General features: G+C 39.3%; 1 protein-coding gene across 1 annotated transcript; it reads left to right on the top strand.

Annotated features, from left to right (window-relative positions):
• Positions 1-281: 281 nt before the first annotated feature.
• Positions 282-22,844, top strand: LOC119548729 (bromodomain-containing protein DDB_G0280777). The gene is given in 5 exon segments (XM_037856233.1): positions 282-1,410; positions 8,399-9,197; positions 18,951-19,005; positions 19,060-19,141; positions 19,611-22,844. Coding segments are annotated over 4 exon segments (2,181 nt in total). The 5' UTR covers positions 282-1,410; positions 8,399-8,968; the 3' UTR covers positions 21,426-22,844.
• Positions 22,845-22,857: the final 13 nt, after the last annotated feature.

Genomic DNA, 22,857 nt, shown 5'->3' with positions numbered 1-22,857 from the left:
CATTTTGTATAATTTACGGTATTTTTGAAAAACTGTTTTGGGTCTATCGAATGGCGCCACCTGGCAGGACGAAATTGCAGATGGCAGTCCCTGAACCATTCACAATGGAGCCCCAAAGGGCACTCGCTGGTTTTGGGGCATGCGCAGGACCCATTAGCGTTACCCAAACGAGTGGGGCAGCACTCATTCACCTACTCATTCAACAAAATATGTGCTATCCCGAATCAGTTTCAGTTCAGGCTCTCGTTCGGTGGCACATCGGTGGCGCTCGTCGCAGAAAAGGCATGCAGAGAAAATCTAGAAAGTAGTTGCTGAAAAAAAGCAGAAGGCAGCCAACCCAAGCAGAGGAAAACTAGGGGGAAAATCGAAATCGAATGGAAGATAATGCAATCGTCTGGGAGCATATAGTATTATCCTCGCTATAGTATTGTCCTCGGATCGAAACGAAATCGGATCGAATTGAATTGAATCGGGCTCGGGCCTGTTTGTGTGTGTGAGAGTGTGCGGAGTACATATGTAATAGGGCCATGAAGTTTTATTGAAAAACGAGGCAGAGACTAGGCGAAAAGGCCATAAGAATTGGCCCGTAACCCCCGAAAACTCCGACACGCCCCTTCAGAAGGAGTAGCTGTGTAGCTGTGAAAAAAATGCCCAATGCAAAAACTGTGCCCATGTGGCTCCGAATGGGAGTCACCCATTTGGTAACATCGTGCAGCTGAAAAAATTCCCAATCACAAATCTGTTGAGCGAAAATCAAAGAGGGCCGAGTAAAAGCCCCAACTAACCTATATACATATATATATATATATATTAATATATATCTATATATATATATATGCACCTTTATATAGTCGGGTATATAAAAGAAAAGAAAATCATCTACGGTGACAAAAACAAAACGCTGTGTGCGAAAAATCGGTCCAAAATGTGCGAGCGTGAGCGTAAAGTGCGTGGGTGTGTGTGAAAGGTGTAAAAAATGTACATTCTGTGAATTGGCCACATAAAAAACGAGTAACGAGTATAACGACAGACGTTATATTTAGAGCCGATTCGTAGTTCTTGTTTTTGTTGCCATTTCGTTTGCCACAAGAGTAAGGCAAAAACGTAGGCCCCAAAATGCCCAGAGATCTCGACTCCGGCTCCAATTCCATAACCGATTCCAACACCGATTCCGTCTTCGTCACCGCTTCCGCATCCGACTCCGACTCCGGCGATTCCGTCGATTCCGGCGTTGGCAATAGCAATATTCCCGGGCAGCAGCAGCAGCATCAGCACTTTTACCAGCATACTACGCGCCCACCCACGCTGTGAATCCCCCAGATATCAGACTCAGATCTCCAGCACCTGCAAGCGCCACTGCAATTAGACGCATATAATCCACAAATCAATAATAATCACCAAATCAGCAAAGTAAGCACCGCTTTTCGTTTGTTCGAGCCACACACACGCCAAACATAAAACCAACCAGAAACCAGTGTAAATAGTTTGCACACTCGAGCGCTTTTGTTTTGACCGCCAAACGTTGCACGCCTATCGCCGCCAAATAATCGATATTCGATTGGCCAGCCAACTGAGAACTGATGTAGTGTAGCAAGAACATCAGTTTTCGTATTTCGTATTTGAGAAGCTTAAACACGTAGTATTCAGATAGATTTTTTGTTTAAATATAATGTTATTTTCAATTTGACTGGGGTTGGAGATTTATCGAAAAGCCAACGATAGTTTCGATACGTTATCCTATTATTTTGATAAATTATGTGTCTAAAATTAAGTTAAATTGATTTTAAGAAGAAAATAAAAAAATGTAAAATTGTCAGTCTGGATGTTGATCACATTCTTAATTTAAGGAATATTTTTAATAGGACAATCAAAGTAATGGTAACCATTGTTTTGGTGGGTGATACAAAGATGTTCAGATTTTGGATTGTTCGGTTTTTGTTTTGCTAAATAAATTATGTTTAAATAATTAAATTATTTTTACAAACTTTTTACACATATTAACGATAGTTCCGATTAATATTAATACAATATTTAGAAAACTTACAAAAATTAGTTTGGTGGTTACATTTTACATTTCTTGATTTATGTTTAAATCAGTTTATGTTATTGTAAGTTTACATTTAAGTCATTCTTTCGTTAGTGCAGAGTTTAGCAAATATTTTTTACACCGCAAATCAATATCATGATCACTATAAAGTATTAAGACATGAAGGATTTTTGGGGACCAAAATTGTTCACTTACAATAATTTATTAGACATAATTATTATCAATTAGAGACTTGTATCATTTGGAGTTACTAAATATTGAATTATTTATTGAATTAAGGTTTAAGACCGCACAAATTTAAAATTTGTTTGAAATATAGAGATCGAAATCAGAATAATATATTTTTTTGTATATTTGATTTTATAATTTAAAGTATTGCATTTATTAGTAACAGTAAATCGTTAATGATAGGGGTACCTAAAAGTAATAGTGTTAAGTCTTAAAATCGTAGGTCTCTATTTGTTAAAAATATGCACTTTAGGCCTGCGCAGTGAGATTAAGGAAATTCTAAAACTAAGTTCGAAGTTTGGTGACTTGTTGAGTCATTTCCCTTTTGGTGAAGTGTGATTTTGTGTGGATTGTGTGTTGAAATGTTCATTGCTAAAATCGAAAATGTTGGTTTTGGCAGCATTAAATTTATAAAAAGTACAAGGGAGTAGGTAAAACATATTTTATGTTGAAATCAATGTTTTGCATTAAAAGCTTATTTCTTCTTACTAGACCAATCGATCTTGCCATGTCCGTCAGTCCGTTTATTCGCAAACTAGGCTACCAGTTTTAAAATTATCTGCATACGAGTTTTCTAAAATTATAAGGAAAACCAAATGTAATATGTTTCGAATCTTTTAGATGTACTTTTTGCAATTTATTACATACATCATAAAAAAAATTGCTGGAATAATACAAAAATATACACAAGTTAGTTTTCTTGCAATACGCATTCATTTTTTTAGCTTAAAAAGTTTAAAAAAAATTGGAATTAAAAAAAAAACATTTCTGTCACAGGTCTACGGATTTTTCTGTCTATGTAAAATGATTTTAACTGCATGATATGATTTTGGCTGCCAATGTATATACATATGTATATAAACTTCGGCTTGCCGACTATTCATTTACTTTACTTGCACTATCATAAAAGTTCACAGACACAATTGTTTAGTACAAATTTGTTGTTTAAAATTGTATAAATTCTGTCAGTTAGAAGATTTGAATCCGCGCCCAAATTGGGCAATTTTCTCTCTAGCTTTGATTTTTTGGAGAGAAGCTTCGAACCCAAAGAGGCAGTTGGAATGAAGTTTGATTGAAAAACGTGCATACAAACTCCACTTGTGTTGGTGCATACGAATTGGCAATGTGTATGTGTAATGGTTGACGTCAAACTAACGTGCGCGTTGTGACGTCACACCATCCACAACAAAAATAGTGACAAAAATGTGATTAGGTAAATGTTGTTTCTTAAAAAAATATTTTTATAATTTATTTTATTTAAATGAAAACTTTCAATTATTAAACTGCTGTTTGTATGTCTTAAATTTATATAAAAACTAAATTTAAACTATAGAATTTGAAGAATTTGTTAAAAGGCACTTTTTATTCTTGAAACTATTTCATTAAAATTATAAAACTAATAGTAATTTATTAGAATAATAGAAGCAGAGAGAATTTTAAGTACACTGAAACATTTTCTTAAAAATATAATTACAAAATGTACTTTGTTTGACAGAATTATGTACGTTAAAAGTTATAACTAATTTATTAACCATATAGTATAAAATTTATATAGAAATTTCAATTAATTTACTTTCTGTAAAGTTCGATTGTCATGAGTAAAAATACCCCGAAATCACTTTAGCCTAAAATAAGTACCATCAAATATTTAAAAAGCGCGCGAAGGTGAGTTTCGGACTCGGGGCCCTATGTCTGTGCTCTTCTGCCGCAAGCGTGGCTTATGGGGCCCCCAATCTAGTGCCGTTGCCTCGCACATTCCACCTCGGGATCCACCCCGGGATCCAATCAGATGTTCAGTGCCAACTCGACGTCGCACATTCCACCTCGGGATCCACCCCGGGATCCAATCAGATGTTCAGTGCCAACTCGACGTCGAACCAAAGTGACAGCGCCGTGGGCTCGACGTCAGAAGTCGGCGGCTCTATAAAGGTTACTCTCCCCACAAGTCACTCGATGCGGTCTGAAATCAGTCGTTAAATAAAACAAAAGGCAACGCAGCAGGCTCGGCAAATTAAATGTAATTAAGTGCATTTAAGTTTTATGCTTACGTGATTCGATTCTCAATTTTCCGGGGCAGCCAAAAGTGCCAAAAATCCTCAAGTTCCCCCTGATTTCTTGGGTGTTCTTTTCATGTTTTTTGGCCAATTTCGCGTGTGCTGTCATCGGAATATTCATTGTGTGTGTGTGCGTGTGTTTGTGTAGAAAAAAAAGCATGGTGGAAGCTCCACCACATTTGTTATGTCAATAATTAGCAGAACAAAAAAAGTAAAGCAAAAAATGCGTTGAGGTGTGGATTAAATGGGAAACTTTCTTAGCTTTACCAGCGTTACTTTTCCCCCAAAAAAATTGCATTTGGCAATCACATGGAAAATTGATTTTTTGCCAAATGCGCGAGCATTTCATGTGTTTTTTTGTTTGTTCGGCTTGATTTTTTTCTTGTTTTGGGGCTCCAACTGGGAAGCGCGGTGTGTTTGCCAGTCCAATTGGATTATGCCCGAGCCGGGCTTTGTCCAATTGCCAGATTCTTGTTGGCGCTTGTGTCTCCTCTTTTTGAATTACATTAAATATTTAAAGCATATGCAAATTTGAACAGTGGCCCCGTAAAAGGAATAAAGTACCTTTACCTGGCCGCGGCCTCAACGCGCTTCCCACTGTGGTTGTTGTTGCCGGGGTTGTTTTTGTAGTTGTTATGGTAGGTGTTGTTGTTGTTGTAGTTGTTGCTTTACCCCCGCCCCTGATGACACACCTTCGGTTCCTCAGTTCAGCTTGCCAGAGATGTGAGCTCACTCGTTTTACACATTTTAAATTAAATAAATTAGAGTTTCTTAAAAAAAAATATATAAAAATATATTATTTCACTAATAACTTGAGCTTAAAGTCGATATACATGGTTATCTGCTGCACAGAAATATAAATTAGTAAAGAATATAATAATATAATATTTTTTTTAGTCTTGAATCTACATATACTATAATTTTAGTACTATCTCTGGTAAACTTTCAATACAATCGATATTAAATCCTAACTTTCCGTTTTTTTTTGTGGGTGTATGTACACTTCAACACATCGACATTATTTAAATAAAATGTTATAGAAAGGTATATTAAATAAATATGTTGTATTAACATAATAGTTTTTGAACTACAGGAAAGACAAATGGAAAAAGCTATAATATTTGTAAAAAATAAGCTTTTGGGATCTTTCCATCAATCAGACTTATGTATTTCCATTGCTAGAACTAATACCAACACACAACAAATTTGTAAATGGAAAAGAATGAGAGGAATGACTGCCTAATCCAGATATTGTAACACCTTAGCGTTGCCCAGAAGCTCATCTCTATTTGGCAGCTTTTCCCCGTTTCCCAACCGCCTTTAGTGTCGTGTAAATCGTTGTCTGTGGTGGGGGTTACCTCTTTTTTGGGGTCTGTGAGCCTGGGCCTTTTCTTTTTTCCTTTCTCCACTTTTTTTAGTGTTTTACTGCTTACCCAAATACCGACACCCGAAATCACTCACACTCATCGTGGTTTTTCCTTTGCAGCAGCTGTGGCTTCCATCTCCATGTTCCCATTTTCCCACCGCTTTTCCCCCGCTTTTCCCGGGTTCAAATGCATTTCGATTGCTTCGTTATGTGAGTGCACTCAACTTGGGAACTGCGTGTGTGTGTGTGTGTGTTGGTGTTTGTGTGTAAGGGAAGAAGAGGGGTTCTTAAACAGCGTTTTCCTTGATGCCATGTGTCTGCAATCCAATGGATGTCTCGTGCCTTTTCCTAGCTGCTGTTACCATTTCGCACGAACGCTTTCCCGGGCCAACAATCCCATGTCCTTGTCACCCCCCGTACCGCCCAGCCGCCCCTCGTCCCTCGCCCCGCCCCCTTTTGGCCCACTTGGGCGACACGTGCTCATTATGCCGCTTCAAATTTTATTCCACTTTTCGACTGTTCGCTGCCGTGTGACTCCTTCAGCGGAGTTCCCTTGAAGCTGCGAGTGTAGTTCAAAGTATAAGGGATGTGTACGAGCGGATTTAAGATTGTAAAATATACATACATATTTATAATTTTAGGTAGATTAGTAGGTACCGAAATTTGCGATTTGCATTTTAAAAGAATAAATATGAAGGTGACATAGGTCATGAAAAGCATCAACAGCATGGCAACACTTTTATGTATTATACTGACTTGTTTTCTTAAAAACCTTTTCAAAAATGTTATTGTTATACATTTTATTTTAAATCAAAGATCAAAAATATTCTATATTTGTGATTTTAATATTAAAAAATATATTTTTAATCCAACTTTCCTGTTTTTCTTTTATATAGAGATTAGTGTGCTTTCCAATTTAACAATTTATACACCCCTTTATGGAGAAGAGTAAACATTTTTTTATATTTTATTTAAGTAAGTTAAAGTCACAGTAAAACATAAAAATTACTAATTATATTTATTGTTGGTTTCTGATTTTATTAATAATTTAGTTTGAACATGTTTAATTTTATTGTCTTGAACCCAGCTTAACACGAATAATTACTTTAGTAATCGGTAAACGTTTCATTTAATTTTGCATCACATATTTAAATATTTCTAAAGCTCCCAAATATAAATATTCATTGTAAAAACTTTTGAATGTCAAATTAAATTTATAACCACACATCCGCCATGTATAAAAAATCTCTCATACGCAGCGTATTCTTACTTTAATATACCTTGTGAAACTACACTGGTCGGCATATGTATTTTGACAAAATAAAAGTTAAGTATACTCATAACTTGAACTTACTTCTTGTAAACTATAGGCATCAATGGAAAGGTAATTTCAATGCCGTTTGAATGATACAATACATTTCTTTACCCATTCAGTACTTATTGAAAAGGACGAATTTGTGTAAATCAACTTTTAAATTTTTTTTAAAAACTTTTTTCCTCGTCTTGAAAACTTAAATTTTTTGATGCAAAAAGTTTCTTCAAACAAAAACAATAGTAACTGCAAAAAGAATTTTTCAAAAATCATTTTTCTTATATTTTTTATGAATTTTTTATGAATTTTTGAAAATGCTTAAAAACAGGCATTTGAGCCATATTTTTGTCTTTTTCATACAAATTTTTTCCGACATTGTCACCTTCAAAAAATCATAAAAAATATAAGAAAAATGATTTTTGAAAAATTCTTTTTGCAGTTACTATTGTTTTTGTTTGAAGAAACTTTTTGCATCAAAAAATTTAAGTTTTCAAGACGAGGAAAAAAGTTTTTAAAAAAAATTTAAAAGTTGATTTACACAAATTCGTCCTTTTCAATAAGTACTGAATGGGTAAAGAAATGTATTGTATCATTCAAACGGCATTGAAATTACCTTTCCATTGATGCCTATAGTTTACAAGAAGTAAGTTCAAGTTATGAGTATACTTAACTTTTATTTTGTCAAAATACATATGCCGACCAGTGTATGTATTAATTTTTTTTTTTGATAACTTCAAACCAAATAAAGCCATTTATTAAGCCCATACCCATACCCAAACAAACGTTTTAAGGGGTCACCTCTGCCACATTGATAACCATAACAATCTTGTTTGCTATTTGCGCTTGGCAATTAAAAACTTGTTGATTGTGGGCGCTCCCAATACTCGTACTCTTGGCTCCCCATAGCGACTAATAACTGAAAACCAAACGCCCAAGCACTTATATTTGATTTATGTCAATAAGTCAGCTTTTGTGGAACCATAAAAGGTTGCTTAGGAGAAAGATCGCACTTGTAACTTACTGGACAGTAAGCCATTTTTCAATAAGATGCTTATTACAGCCTGAATGCTTCGCTATTTGTTTAGTTTTTAAGCTATTCCGTGCAAACAAGTACTAAATATCTCCCAAAGATGTGAAAAATAAAGCAAATAGCCCTAAACTTTTTTTTTTTTTTTCATGGTTACAATTTTTTATTTTCAAAATGCTTAAAATGAGCCTATTATAAAGAAAAACTCCTGTTGAAATGATAAAATGGTTTCTCACTACTTCTTAAAGAGCGTAAAAAATATAAGTGTGCTGTTGAGTATAGTATTTATATCTCCAAAAATTTGTGTTGTAAGTTAATTTTCCATTACTAACCGACTTTTTCTTATCTCTCTTCTGTTTTGCAGTTGCTGATAGCGTAAACAAGTGGCAATAACATAGAATAAATTAAATCGGTGAAGAGGTTCGAAAGGCCAAAAGTGAAAGCCAATTCGGAGTGAAACCAGTGCTAAAGTCAACAACTTGTGGGAGTCGAGAGCTCGTCCTCGAGTCCTTGAGTCCTTGAATCCTGCCAGTGTGTGTTGAGTGTGCATCGAGTGTGCCAAGTGTGCGTGTGAGTGCGTCGTCCGGATACCGGAGAAGCCACAACGTCGTCCACAAAACCATCGACGTCGACTGCCGCCGCCGCCGCCGCCGCTGCTGCTGCTGCTGCCGCTGCAGGATCGGGATCAGGACCGGGAGCGGGCTCAGGAACAGCTCCAGGCCACCAGAGGAGCGGCGGACGGAGCGGCCAGCGACGTCGCAGTAGCAGCAGTAATCCACACGCCGGCACAACGAAAGCGACCAGCGGCAGCGGTGGAGCTGGCAGCGCCGGCGGAGGAGGAGGAGGCGGTGGCGGCGGAGGTGGTGGCGGAGGCGGGGTCAAGCAGAGCGTCAGCCGGAACAGCAACATCCGGAGCAGCAGCTCCAACAGCACCATGGCCTCGGCCAATCACCGGGGTGGCGGCGGACGCGGCGGTGGCGGCGCCGTCGCCGGCGCTGGAGCGGATGGCAATGCGATCGTCGGCCTGCAGATCGGTTCCGCCTGGTTTCAGCGCAAGATCAACCTGAGGCCGCAGCACCGCGGCGTCCACCTGGTCACCGAGGAGATCCTCCGACAGATGCCGGAGCTGGCGCACTTCTCGGTGGGATTATGCCACATGCAAAGTAAGTAGGAATTGCACAACTCAATTAAATTGTTAGATGGGATTATATTTTATAAGTCTTATAGACATTTTTTCAAACAATAATGCCCTTTATGGAATTTTAAGTACCATCTCTGAATAGTTTTTGGTTTTCATATACACACATAAAAAAAACATAAGAATCAATTTGATATTCGCACACAAGGAAATTCTGACGTTCTCATCTGAGTTAAAAATGTTCTTAAAAATAGAACGACATTTTTCAGTTGAAAATGGTTTTATATTGCTCGAATCAAGTTGAATTGGCGGTATTTAAGTACATTGTATGTATAAAATAAACTATTAGTTCAGTCCTTAGTGTATACTTATCAAAAAGTTGTTAAATAAACTCAATTTAACTTTCTTCTTCTTATATTGATACCAAAATTTACTTACACGGTTTTTAAGAACGAATGTTCTCAATTCAAGAACAATATTCTCAATTCAAGAAAAATGTTCTTAGATAGTTTTATCTGTGCATGGTAAATTTGTTAGGTATAATTTTTACCATTGATGAATGTAATTTTTATATAATATAATGAGAATTCTTGGGTTTTTCTCTTTAAAGATCTCTAAAATTAAATAAGAAATTTACCTTCGGTAGGAGGGAGGCAGCAATATTCAAAACTCTACGAAATAGAACAAGAGAGCAAAATAGCGACTAAAACTATGGAATAATAATTACAGAATATAATTCATACATAATTTTATCATGTATCATATCTTTTCAATTGATTTCTAAGTGTGCACCGTAAACCAATATATAGTATCTTAAATATTGTGGTAAATGGAAATATCTTCGTAAAGCTGGTTCATTTTCTTTAAGTACCACGCCACAAAGATTTACTTACAAACATTTTTTCTTTAGTCTAGCCCAATACAATTTTGTGTTCCAAAAATAGCTTTTGTGTTTAAGAAGATAACCTAAAAAGATCCCTTCCAAATTAATATCAGTTACAACATTTCCAAGGGTGGGGTCAGCTATTTAGCCATTTAGTACTTCTTCGGCACCTTTTCGGCTGCCTTTCTAAGTGATTATCCTAAATTCAGGGCTCAAATGTCAGTTAATCGTGGTGAGCAGCTGGAAAATCCCTCTTCTATTTTGGCAGCCACCCCCTCATTTCCATCGCATCCATCTTATTCGATTCCCTGTCGATTCATACACTTGGAAAAGCCTTTCCCAACTAAGCAGCCGAGTTGGTTGCGAGTATAGTACTTAAATCTATCAGGAAAAGCCATCCATAAGGGTATTCCGACTCTGGCAATGGGAAAGTTTCATGACAATACATTTTCTTTGTCCGGATTGTATTTCTCGAGGGGAATCTCGCAATGGCCAAGGCGTTTGCATTTAGTTGAAAGTTCAGTTGGACAAACAGCGAAATGTAGAACTTGCATACCAAATCAGCACAAATAGTTGTTGAACCCAGCAGAGGAGCGGCTGAAACTTACAGGATTTGCAGGATTTGAAGGGGCCGCTGGCCCTGCTCATTTGTATTAGCCACCAACTGGGTTAAACTACACAGATAAACAGGCTGACTTGGCCCGGTCACTTCTTTGTGTCTTTCGTTGTAGCCCCGAAAATTGGGATTGACATTCGAATATAGTCCGACTTTTGTGTGACGATGACCCACATGAAGTAGAGGTTCTGCCAAAAGAATGTGTTCTAATCTGCTTGAGATGTGACCTATTGAACAATTTTAATACGATTTGTTCAACAGTAACAAATTTATTTTGCGTTATTTAAGGTACTTCTGTGGAGTATCCAAATAAGAAGTTACAATTTCTGTTAAAAAGTTAAGTTTAAGTTAAATGTTTAATCATTAATCTAATGTCCAAAAGTCGACAGAATTTTTAAGCTTAGGACCTTAAGTGCAATATGTGGCTTGACAGGATGTCCACACACATCAGACGCCAAGCGATTTGTGACTCTGTTCAAGTTTTATATTCCCATCCTCGGAATGCATTCGCAATAATCTTCGGATTGCAGTTCTGCAAAGTATTTCTTTTTCTGCGCTGCCACGGCTGCACTTCGCACACTAATTCTCGTGTGGAATCCCCGCTTTTAAAGACCTCTGACAGTGGATACACTGATCAAAATATTGTTTTGCCCTTATTTGGTACTTATGATAATGGTGATATGATGACAATATAGAACGTTTAGAAGATACTACCTTTGTAGAACTCAAAATCTAAAATTTAAAAACCTTTATAGCAGTGACAACGTCTCCTGTTTCTTTAAAAACAAATTGAAATTTTGTTAATGCTTAATGCTTTAATCTAAGATGCTAACATTCCTCTGCATAGTTTGAGGACCTTCCAATTTTGAGTGATATTTTGCATTTTTCTCAGTGTACGCTGGTATAGCACTAAGACGATGAGAAGGCAGTGCAAACAGAGAAACAACCTCCGTAGTTGGCTGCCTTGGAGGCAGCTTCTTGTTGACAGTTCGCATTACAATGCCAGGACGCGTTTCTCCATCCTGCGGCTTCCTGTCTCCCTCACTCCGCTTCTCTCTACCCATCCCGCTCTGGCCAGGGCAAATAAATAAAATCGTATCATAAAGCGCCAAAGAAGGGGGGCGGGGGGATGGGGGTTTTAGCCAGGAGTTGGCCTGACTAAAGTGAAAAGCATTCGTCGTCTTAGTCGCAGTCGTCGCTCATGTCTGCATGTCATGGTCTGTGGCTATGGCGTGTGAATGCTCGAGGCAACCCCCTCTCTGGTATTTTCTACTTCCATGCCAGCCCCCCTTTGCAATGCCCCAGCGAAGAAAAAAAGGTTGCTTCTTGAATTTTAAAGAGTTAAGGTGGCTTCGGTGTCCTCACTTTATATATAGTTTATATTATATACAGGGTTTTTTTCCTATATCACATCATTTGTTTTTAAGTTTTTAATATTTAAAAGATACCTCATTTATAATCATTTTAGGTGGTGTTTTATAGAACTCTATTAAACAATAGAGTTCTGTTTTAGCCAAGCCTTTAACTAGCAATATTCTGATTGAGATGAAAAATCCGACGGCGGATTTTTATGTTTCAATCATATATGATGGATATAATGTCATTGCATAAATCAGTGTATTATCAATTGTTTTTAAAAAGCCAACAGATCGATTTTAAAGCACAATTTTTTAATGTATTTTTCAAACTGATCCCTAGTTTTTTGCTGTGTATCTCAAATCGCCTTAGCCAGCACATTGCAGGCAAGTCTTTACGAACCTCCGTTCTCGCTTGCTCTTGTTCTCTCCTTTTTTATTTTTTGCCAAATCAAAAGCACGTGTGTCCCTGCCCCTAGCCTCTGCCGACCCCCCTTTTCGCCACCCGTGTTGTGTGCGTGTTTGTTGTCTGGGGTGCTCACTGTACGTGTATTGTTTTGTGAACTGTAAGCGGAATCTAATTGAGGTCAAGACATGTTTATTGATTTTCTTAAAAGGACTTCCTAATTAGACACACTTTACTAAGGGAAGCCCAAACCCCTTTTCGCCCCCTTTTAATGCAAAAAAAAATGGTAAATAAATGCAACCAAATGAAAGGCGATTCTTTTCGCCCCTTCTCCATCTTCTCTGCCCCAAGGAGAAGCAACAAAAAAGTTAATTTCGAGAGAAAAAAAAGGGAAAAATAATTTCAAAGCAACCTTGCCATATGTTGTTGTCTTTTACTATTGACCTCAATAGCCCCCCTTTTTCCGTCGACCCACCCCCTTTTGTTTCTATGGGGAAAGGCACAAACAACGACGCGGAGGGGGGGAAATGTGGCCAAGAGGACACACAAATCACAAATACACAAAAATATAAGCCAAATGTAAAGGTAACTTGTTAAACACAACAAAAAGTAATGGAATGCAGGGAAATGCTAAAAAATGATATATCCACCGGGTTCCGACTTTTCCACCTGAGCCAGGCAAATATTTCCCCTCTATGACTTGGTTCCTTTCTTCTTTTTTTTTATTAATATTCATATGTGTGGCAGGAAGGTCATCCGCTTATAGAACCGAACCCTACTGACCACACAATGCCCCATTGGGGTTTCCGTAACCCCAATATAAATGGGACCTCGGAATCACCACAGCAGTATATATATGTATTTATATATGTGTTGGGCAAAGCTAATTGCCTGGGGGGCAGTTGATGATTTGTTTGGGCCTTGGCTTAATCCCACATTTAAAGGTTAGATTCGAAGGAAGTCAAAGTTGATAGAAATCGGGCGGTCTGGATGATGGGGGTATTTGAGGAGGTTATAAAAACCTAGAGATCAGATACTTGTAATATTCCACTTTTGTAAAACCTTTAAAATTCCTGGTATCCCTAAAACCTATCCTAGACCTTTATAACCAATTCGTTAAGCCGTATTTTATGTTTTACTCTTTGGATTTATTAAATCACACTTCGTTAAAATGTGAAAGACTCGTCGAACCTTAAGAACCTTTTCATAAAACCGTATATTATGTTTTACTCCGTGGATTTACTAAATCGCACTTCATTAAATCGTGAAACTTAAGATGCCCCAGGATCTGTTTCAGGATAACTTGCCCGACTTCATGGAGCCTCGAGGTTAGCGAATTTTGGTGGTGGAATGTCCACCCTCGACAGCAATTTGCTGCATAATCGCAAGATCATATAAATGGCTCAACTTCAATTTATAACCCGAGCATATTTTCCAGCCAAAGCGAAAGAGCTGCAAGAGTACAGCACAAGAAAAGGACTCTGCCGGAGTGTCCTTTGTGGAGGAGCAACACCAAATAAATCAACAGCCAGCAAAAGCGAAACCAATTGTGGGTGGGTTTTTGCAGGGGGAGTTTTCTATGGAGTAGGGAGTTTTCGGAGCCTTTCTAACATTAGGGATATATTTTTGTGTGGGCGTACTCGGCCATTTCTCTTTTCGCTTTCGTGACGACAGGGAAACTGCGAGCAAGGAAAAAAACAAAACGGGAAAAATGAGAAAATGGAAAAGGAAAACAAATCGTGCCATGTGTGTGTCATACTTTTGGGCTTCCGCTTATTTCTTTATTCTTATTCCTTTATTCCTCCATTTTGGCTCCTTTAGTATTAAAATTGCCCGCTTATGAACCGCAAAATGCTGCGCTACCCAATAAATCAATATTATTTATGCAAAACGGGCACGCCAAAGGTTTTTCTACCCGTCCTTTGGCCCGCTTTTCCGATTTTCCAATCGTATCGGTATGTGCTTGAACCAGTTTTATGCCGTTTTGTTCCGGTTCTCCAGCACCTGACACAAAAAGAGGATGGTATGGCAAACCAAAGATTTCTCACGGTGTTCGGTGATTTTGGCCTGGGGTCTCGGGATAAGCATAAAACTCAACGGCTATGTAATAAGAAGGTTGATGAATTTAAGCATTTCCTTGAGTCTTACATTATGTAAAACCCAAACACCGCACACACCTACCGCAAACTCACGTGCTATTTGGCGACCTACAGCGGTGGTGAAAAAAATAGAATCATAAAAGTATTCATCGTATTTTTTTATACTATTTATTCTGAAATTTTAGTTTCTAATTGTAGTAAGTTAGCAAATAGTGCATATGAGGGGTGTCTTTCAAGCTAATTTTACTCTAAAAGCAAATCTTAGTGACACAAAAACTTTTCCTTAATAAAGTAGATGATGTAAAACTAAAAAGCTAAGAAACTTAAAGAAATTTTTTTTTCTAAGTTTTGCTTTGGTATTTAAACTGGGATATGTAACACATTTTTTTAAACCCGAACCATGCATATTTTATAAGGATAAAGAACTCTCTTGTCAAATTTAAGAATTGAAAACTTAATGTATCATAGTCTAAAGTGGTTCCTTAAAGCTTAAATAATATACATTTCAGATAATCTTAGTCCACAATATGTGTGAAACTGTGAAGTTTGCAATAACCCAATTTAAAAGTTATCCAATACCTAGTACTCATCCAGGATTTTCTTGTTGATCTTTGGGAACCAGGACGTTGACCGCTGCTGTGTGGGTGTATCTGAGTCTGAGTGCGTGTTTGCATGAATATATGAATGGGCACAGCCAGCTGAGCTGAGTCAAGTTGAGTCCATTGTTAAACACTGGGTACTCCTCCGTTCGTTGCGGTCGTATATACATATATATGCAGTTGTGTGTGCTCCCAGCCTGTTTGTGCTGTCAGAATGTTTGACTTTGTATAATAAAAAGGCCTCTTTAAAAACATTAGCAACTTTTGTAGTGCCTAAACGCCTGCTACATGTGCACCAAACCACCCACCCAACCCACCGCTCACATACACAAGCAACTAAGCATCTAAACAGCCGGTCAAAACGATACCACCTGCTACTTAACTATGCGTACTACACTGAGAGAATTGTTGGTAAATGGTGTTTAACAAAATGTGAAGATTTTTTAAAAATATACTTTTTAACGTAGGATCCTGGTCGGTTCTTTTCTTAAGACAAAGTCCAATAAAGTTTAAATTTAAAGATTGAACTCTATATAAAAATAGATTTTTTTCGGATCCATCATATATATATATTTCTTCCGGCGCACAAGCGTTTATTAGCGCTCTGGGCACGTTGGCAATGGCTGCCGTTGGCAAATATACAGGGTTGCCCATATTCGACGGACCCATCTGACGACGCCATAACTTTTGACAGAGATGCCAGATCGCTTAATGACATACCGCGTTTGAAGCGTCAGTCCAAGCAGATTTTTACCATGGAACAATACACGCCACGCGAGCGCTCTGAAATAGTTGAAATTTACATTCAACAGAACAAGTCAATTGTGAAAACTCAACGTGCTTTTAAAAAATTAAAAAATGTGAAAAGTGCGCCTTCTAAGAACACCATTAAGCGTTTATACGAAAAATTTACGACTGGTGAGGCTCTTCCTAGTCCGAAGAGGCCAAATAAAAGTCGACCAAGGCGATCGGACGAGAATATCGCTGCCGTACGAGCCAGTGTTGAGATGTCCCCAAGGACATCCCAAAAACGCCGTTCTCAGCAGTTGGGCATGGCTCGGTCCACTTTACAACGGATTATTCGCGTTGATTTGGGGATATTTGAAGTCAAAGGTTTACGTTAACAAGCCAAGGACCCTAGAAGAGCTCAAGGACAACATTCGTGAAGAAATAGCCGCTATTCCGGCCGAAATGTTGGCGAAAACGATGGAAAATGCTGCAAAAAGGGCACAATACGCCATCAACGCCAGAGGCGGCCATTTGAAAGATATCATATTCAAAAATTGATGTAAACAAATCTACTTGGAACAAATTAAATGATTAAGATTGCCAACCGCCAAACTTTTATTTTTTTCTTTGATTTTTTAAAAAAAAACATGGGTCCGTCGAATATGGGCAACCCTGTAGAGCCCCCTGGAAGCCACATTCTCTTGGCCCTGTTGACGACCACAAAGCCCATGGCTAAATCATATTAGAGCCGTCCTACGCCCGGCCACCGGCTTAACGCTCTGGAGGAGCCTTTTAACGCCTCCTGCCCGCGTTCCATTTGTGTTTGGTGCAATGGAAAAAGTGTCAGTCGAGTATTCCAGGCGGATGCGCCTGTTGGGGCTGAGCGGGGCAAAAAGTTGGGGACACGGAATAAATGTGCACGGAATGCGGGCAAAGAAAAAAAAAGTAGAGGGCTTGAGGCGCGGTGACAGACACAGGGACAACTCCAAATGCCACTCAAAATCCGCATTGCATGGCAGACACACACAATTATGTTTAGGCCATTAACATATTTAAAATGGCGTTGTCCCTTACACTTTAAGAAAAAACGAAGCCATATACTACAATATGTTACTAATTAGGAAATTCAAATAAAGGTTGGGTAGTTTTTAAAATGTTGCTGCTGAGAATTACATACAAAACTTTTAACACTTAATATAATGATTAGTAACAAAAAAAAGGATCCATAATAATTTATAAGCTATGTAAAATTTATGAAATACTATCGTTACCCGGGATATAAAGTTTTGAGAAAGTTTTAAAGATATTTTGTTTTAAATGGATGAAGATTTTTCTATAGGGAAGCATCCCAATAGAAATTAAAATAAAAATAACAATGCAACGACTTTACACAACTTCTACACTGGCTAGAGAGAGATTTTCGGTTAAAATATAATTCTTTGGCATCCCTTGCGTTCATTTTCGTCTATGAAATAGGAGCGTTATAGGAGATATGCCATCGACATAGACCAAGTTTTAGGTCAACCTAGTGAGGCAGTTCCTCGTCATCGTCCTTGTCCTCGTCCCATTTCCACTCCCATTCCCAATCAAATCCCATCCTGCAATCAATTTGCAAATTTGCTCTGACCCTCCCCGCATCAAATGTCACTTCGGTTTCATTTTCATTTGCACTGACCGAAAGTACCCGCTCCCCGGATTTGTCCATGGATGATATTTAAATTCCTGATGCCATTTACACATGTTCAACATGACATAATCGCCTCGGAAATTATTTAGAAAGAAAGTGGGTCTGGGTTGTTGTGCGTTTCGCAGCGCGTTTGCCCCCAAAATCGGAACTCGGACATGTGTGCTCCATATCCACATACATATATCCACATTTTAAGTCTCTGCTCGGGGCCCGGAAAATTACATCTCTGGGATTTGATAATAAACTAATTTTCGCTCGGCTTCTCAAACTGCCAGCAGCTTTCTCTTTTATTCATGAATACGCAATTAGTGTGCAAATTCAAGTGTTTCTCGTGTTACCCGGCTATTTGTAGATAGAAAAACCTATCTATTATTGAAACAAAATTCATTTTGAGTAAAATATTCAATTTCGAGTCGGCTTTCATTGCATCGCTTGACATTTTCAGCTTTGGCAGTTGGCCAATTGTGAGCCGCCAAAAATGCAGGCAATTATTGTTAAATTTTCAACTCCGAACATGCTCGTGTTTTGTTTTGTGTCGGGTCATATCATAAATTTGTTAAACAATTGCATTCGAAATTGCAAAACAAATCTGTTTCGGAGTGGAAAACTTGATGCTTCTGTGTCAAGGTATAATTTTTTAAGGCTTAGCATTGACGTAATAAATTTCTAAAAAATATTTAAAAATTGGTTGGCGCTAACTGTGGTGAAATGAAATTGTAAGGAACAAGTTTCACAGCCATATATCATTATCCATAATAAAGTCTAGTTTATGGAATATAAGAATAAATAATCCTAAAAGCCACTGAAAAAAATTAATGTAGAGTTATTTTAAATTAAAATGTATTTCAAATAAGCTATCTTTCAAAAAGTATATACACAAATCATCAAAAATGTTGATGAAGATAAATATATTTTATATGTAAGGGTATACTGAAGCCTTTAAAACTAAACATGAAATATGCAAACAATTAAAAGCCATCCCACTTAACACTATTTTACAAGATGTTTTAAGCTTAACGGCCAATTACAAGTTGAAAACTCACTTTTGTTCAATCCCCACTTTGTATTATCGTTCCAAATACATTGGCTTTTACGCTTGAGCTGGTTGAAAAATCCTCCTCTGTTAAATTGGCCATATCATAACACGTCTTGTCATATAACTCATGATGGATTCGTGATATGTTATCAGAGCAACAGCATACCCAAACACGACGGGTGTGGGCCTGCGGCAATACATTTTGACTAATTGGCGTTACAACTCAATTGAAAATGCATGGAGCTAAGGAGCCAACGCCTCGACGTGATGGTCTAATAACCGGGGGGCTATTCATTATAAAGATTATTATTATTATTAATCCCACAGACAACTAATTGGCATTGTGTGTGCGCTTGTTTTGCTTTCAGTTCTTCACACATCGGCGAGTTTAGCGTTAAACGAAAGCTGGGATCCAGACGTCAGGTGAGTAGATGGACATATAGACAATGTATCCTATTTGAACTATCACATTTTCAGAGACGACATGGAGATGATGTTGAATAAAATAGTTCCCGAAGGTTTGCCCTATAGGCATTCGTGCGAGGGACCCGATGATATGGTGAGTATAGATTATATTCTAGTGCAGCTACATAACTTGGCAGTAAGTGTCGATCAGAGTGGTAATGAAAAAATCATTTTCCAAAAGCACATTAGAATTTGAAAGGAATTTCTTTTCCAAACATAATTTAAAAATTCGATTTTTTTACTAGAGATTTCAATCCCAGAATTCGAAAGCACTTATAAATGTAATTTTAAGTCCCTAAAAGTATGCAACAATATATTTCAATCTCAGATATACAATGAAGTCATTCAGAAAGACGACTATTTTTTATTCACCGCATACTTTCAGGCACCTAAAACAAAATTGTAAAGTGATTTCAAAACTTCTGTAAGCATATTTTGTAAGTGCTTTTAGATTATTGGTTTTAAGGACTGCTAATTTGGGCAGAGATATATTGTGGATAAATATACTGGTATACTGTGTCTATCTACAACCCCGCTTACCAATGCTTTCCCTCTTCTTTCAGCCCGCGCACGTGAAGGCCTGCTTCCTGGGCAGCTCCCTGACAATCCCGATCACCGATGGCAAGCTGTCGCTGGGCACGTGGCAGGGCGTTTGGCTGTGCGAGCACCGCGACCAGGCCGGATCCCGGAAGCTGGTGATCACGCTGACCGGATGTCCGCGCGAACAGGCCCGCAGCCCGCTGTCCCCCGTCTCGCCGATCGCCAGCACGTCCAGTTAGGGGCGGCCTCGCTCCACCCGCGACAGCCGGTAATCGCGGGGGAGCGACAATAATGCCATCATTTCGTCGAGGCGGCTGATACTGCAGAAGAACTTGGCTAAGGCGAACCTGGCCCAGCAGCGGGCGGCGGCGGTGATTGCCGCCGGTCGGGGCGGATTGGGTGGTGGTCAACAGGATGCGTTGGCACCGCCCAATATACCCGGCATGGAGACGAAGACCGGCCGCCTGCTGCTGCGCCAGCAGCTGCACCTCAATCTCAATCTGAATGTGCAGGAAACGTTGCGCGATGGCGTCGACATCGATGATGTGGACGAGGATGTCGACGAGGACGAGGACCTAGACCTAGACCTAGACCTAGAAACCGTCACAACAGTGCCTCTTAACAATGAACAACTTAATGCTAAGGTCACCACCACAACATCCAGTTCATCAGCAGCGAGCAGTGCATTAGCTAAATTCAATCGCATCATTGACTCCACCTTGGAGCGGCCACCAGTGGCCCTAGAGTACTCCGGATTGCCCAAGTTGAGCAGTGCCACATTGCAGCAGCGCTTCAATCTGGCCTATCCGGAGTTGGTGAGCCAACAACAGCAGCAGCAGCAACAGCAGCAGCAGCAACAACATCTGCAACAGCAGCAACATCATCAGCAGTTGCAGCTGCAACATGATGCGACCAAGCAGATCAGCAGCCTCCAGGGGAACCCCAGATTGGATCGTGGAACGGGCGCCGTTGCCAGCACCCCATTAACACTTCAAGCACCCAAAACTCCAGCAACGGCGACGGAGGAGCAAATGGATCCGGGGCAATCCCACGACGACGATCAAGACGACGATGATCATCCCCACCACGACGAGGATAATCAAACGAAACGAAATGATGTGCATTATTTGTTGAAACAGTTGAATAGTTTTAGTGATATAGAAGAAATAGAAATTGTTGATATGAAGCAAAGAGGTCAGCGGCCGCCGATGGCGTCCAGTTCGTTGGCGACCATGATGCCGCCACCCTCGCCGGCACCGCCGGCCTCCCCATCCACGCAGTCGCACCGGCTGGGGCCGCGGTTCGCCTCCTCGGGCGACAGTTCGCTGGTCCTGCCGCAGCACCAGTTCGACGACTACCTGTTCGAGTCCTGCCACTACCTGGAGACAAACTACTTTGCCGCCACATACCGCACTGCCATGGTCGAGAGCAGCTCCCACGAGTTCCGGCCCTCGACCAACAGCAGCTCGAACAGCTTCGAGCTGCACGAGATGGAGCCGCCCAGTGTCATCTGCAAGGCGGGTGCACCACCTCCTCCTCTGACCGCCAGTCGTTCTGGTCATCCAGGTCACCCTGGTCATCCGGGTCATCCGCCGCCGCGATATCAATTCGAATACCAGGCGGAGACCCGGCTGACCACCAGTGGGGTGCAGACGGAGCTCACCGTCGAGTCGCTGGCCAAGATGAGCAACTGCAGCGGGAGCAGCTCCTCCTCGACGAGGGCTCCTCCCTTCTTCCGTTGCTGCTACACGCCCATCGATCGCTGGCGGGAGAGGAGGCAGCAGCAGAAGAGCTCCTCGGCCTCCTCGTCCGCCGCCCAGCCGCCCAAGGACGTCTGACACTGGGCGTGGCAGTCCACTCGGAGATCCAACATGTGCCTGGCTAACTTACATCGGGGATGCAAGCCGGGGGAAAATTGGGATGGGTTCGGAATTTGCAGACATGGTTCGGTTTAATGGGTTAAAGTAGCATTTTTCGGTCTAAAAATTAGGGAGATCTTAGAAATTTCTGAAGGTTCTTAAATTTTTCCATTACACAAATTTTGAATAGTGAAAAAAAGACATACTTATATAATTCTTGAGGAACTAACTTTTCATCTGAATTCTGTTATTTAAAAACAAAAATTTGTTTATCGTAACTCTTCCCTCTAAGGATACCTTAAAAATTTTATTTTTCAAAATCAAGACCGAACCACTTGCCTTATAAAAATGATAAAATAAAATCATATACGGTTTGCATCCCTGTTATTTTGGTCGCTGTTCTCATTTGCGATATCAACAAGAGATTCCATTTCGATCGACAGTCGATACACGAATCACGAATCCCTTATCATTCGATGGAAGTTCATTATTGTACAATTTATAAATGCTAAAACGTAAACAAGAAATGTTAGTAAACAATTTTTTATACACACACCAGCCACACAGACATTCGCACATTTTTGCAATACACCAAAGTAAATGATTTGGAAATTTGTATAAATACTTAAGATTGTTAAATGTTTGACAGAAAACTTGGATGGCAAACGAATACGGATTCCCATTGAATTTAAAACATTTTCGGCTTTCTTTTTGAGAACTAGCCAGGTTTTCTGCTAAGCATTTGTCTAAGCTGAACTCAACTTAGGCCTAAAGTTGTATTCGAAAATGTTTCAACAGAAGAAAATATTGTTAAAAATTAAATGAAAACGTAGGGGACGCGAGAGCTTGTATAGTAAGTTGATGAATAAAGTAATTGAGAATGATGTTGATAGTGGTCAGATCAAATGCATAGATGAAAGGCGCGCACGCCGGCACTTTTGATTTCGTAGTCTAGATTCCTGTTCCTCTCGCTTTACCAAGTCCGATTGGTCTGTCTATATATATGGCATTCAAATTGACACATTATATGCGTGCGCGTGGGTTATACGATCCCCAAAACGGATCGAAAACGATATAAAACAAAAGCAATTGTTACATCAATTAGACACTATATTCTGTTGACTTATCATTTAAGCCCACTTTTTTCGTTTCGAAGGATAAGCTTTTAAGGAATTGTTGTTAGAGCACAAGAGATACTGGCTATACAAGCAAACCAAATACGAAACGATTCAACTCTTAACCAACCAAGAGCAATATTAGTTTTTAAATCAGTTCGGATTTGTCAATTTTGTTGAGAACATATGCAAGTAAAATACATCAAAATATATCACTAACTTGAATAAGCCTCGAGATCACGCTTTGGTTTATCGGAAAATAAATATATATACGCAATTGGAACACCGTCTAAAAA

The sequence above is a fragment of the Drosophila subpulchrella genome, chromosome 2L, assembly GCF_014743375.2.
Source record: "Drosophila subpulchrella strain 33 F10 #4 breed RU33 chromosome 2L, RU_Dsub_v1.1 Primary Assembly, whole genome shotgun sequence".
NCBI classification, from domain to species: domain Eukaryota; kingdom Metazoa; phylum Arthropoda; class Insecta; order Diptera; family Drosophilidae; genus Drosophila; species Drosophila subpulchrella.
Note: the sequence above shows the minus strand (reverse complement) of the source record. Positions and strands in the feature narration are given on the sequence as shown.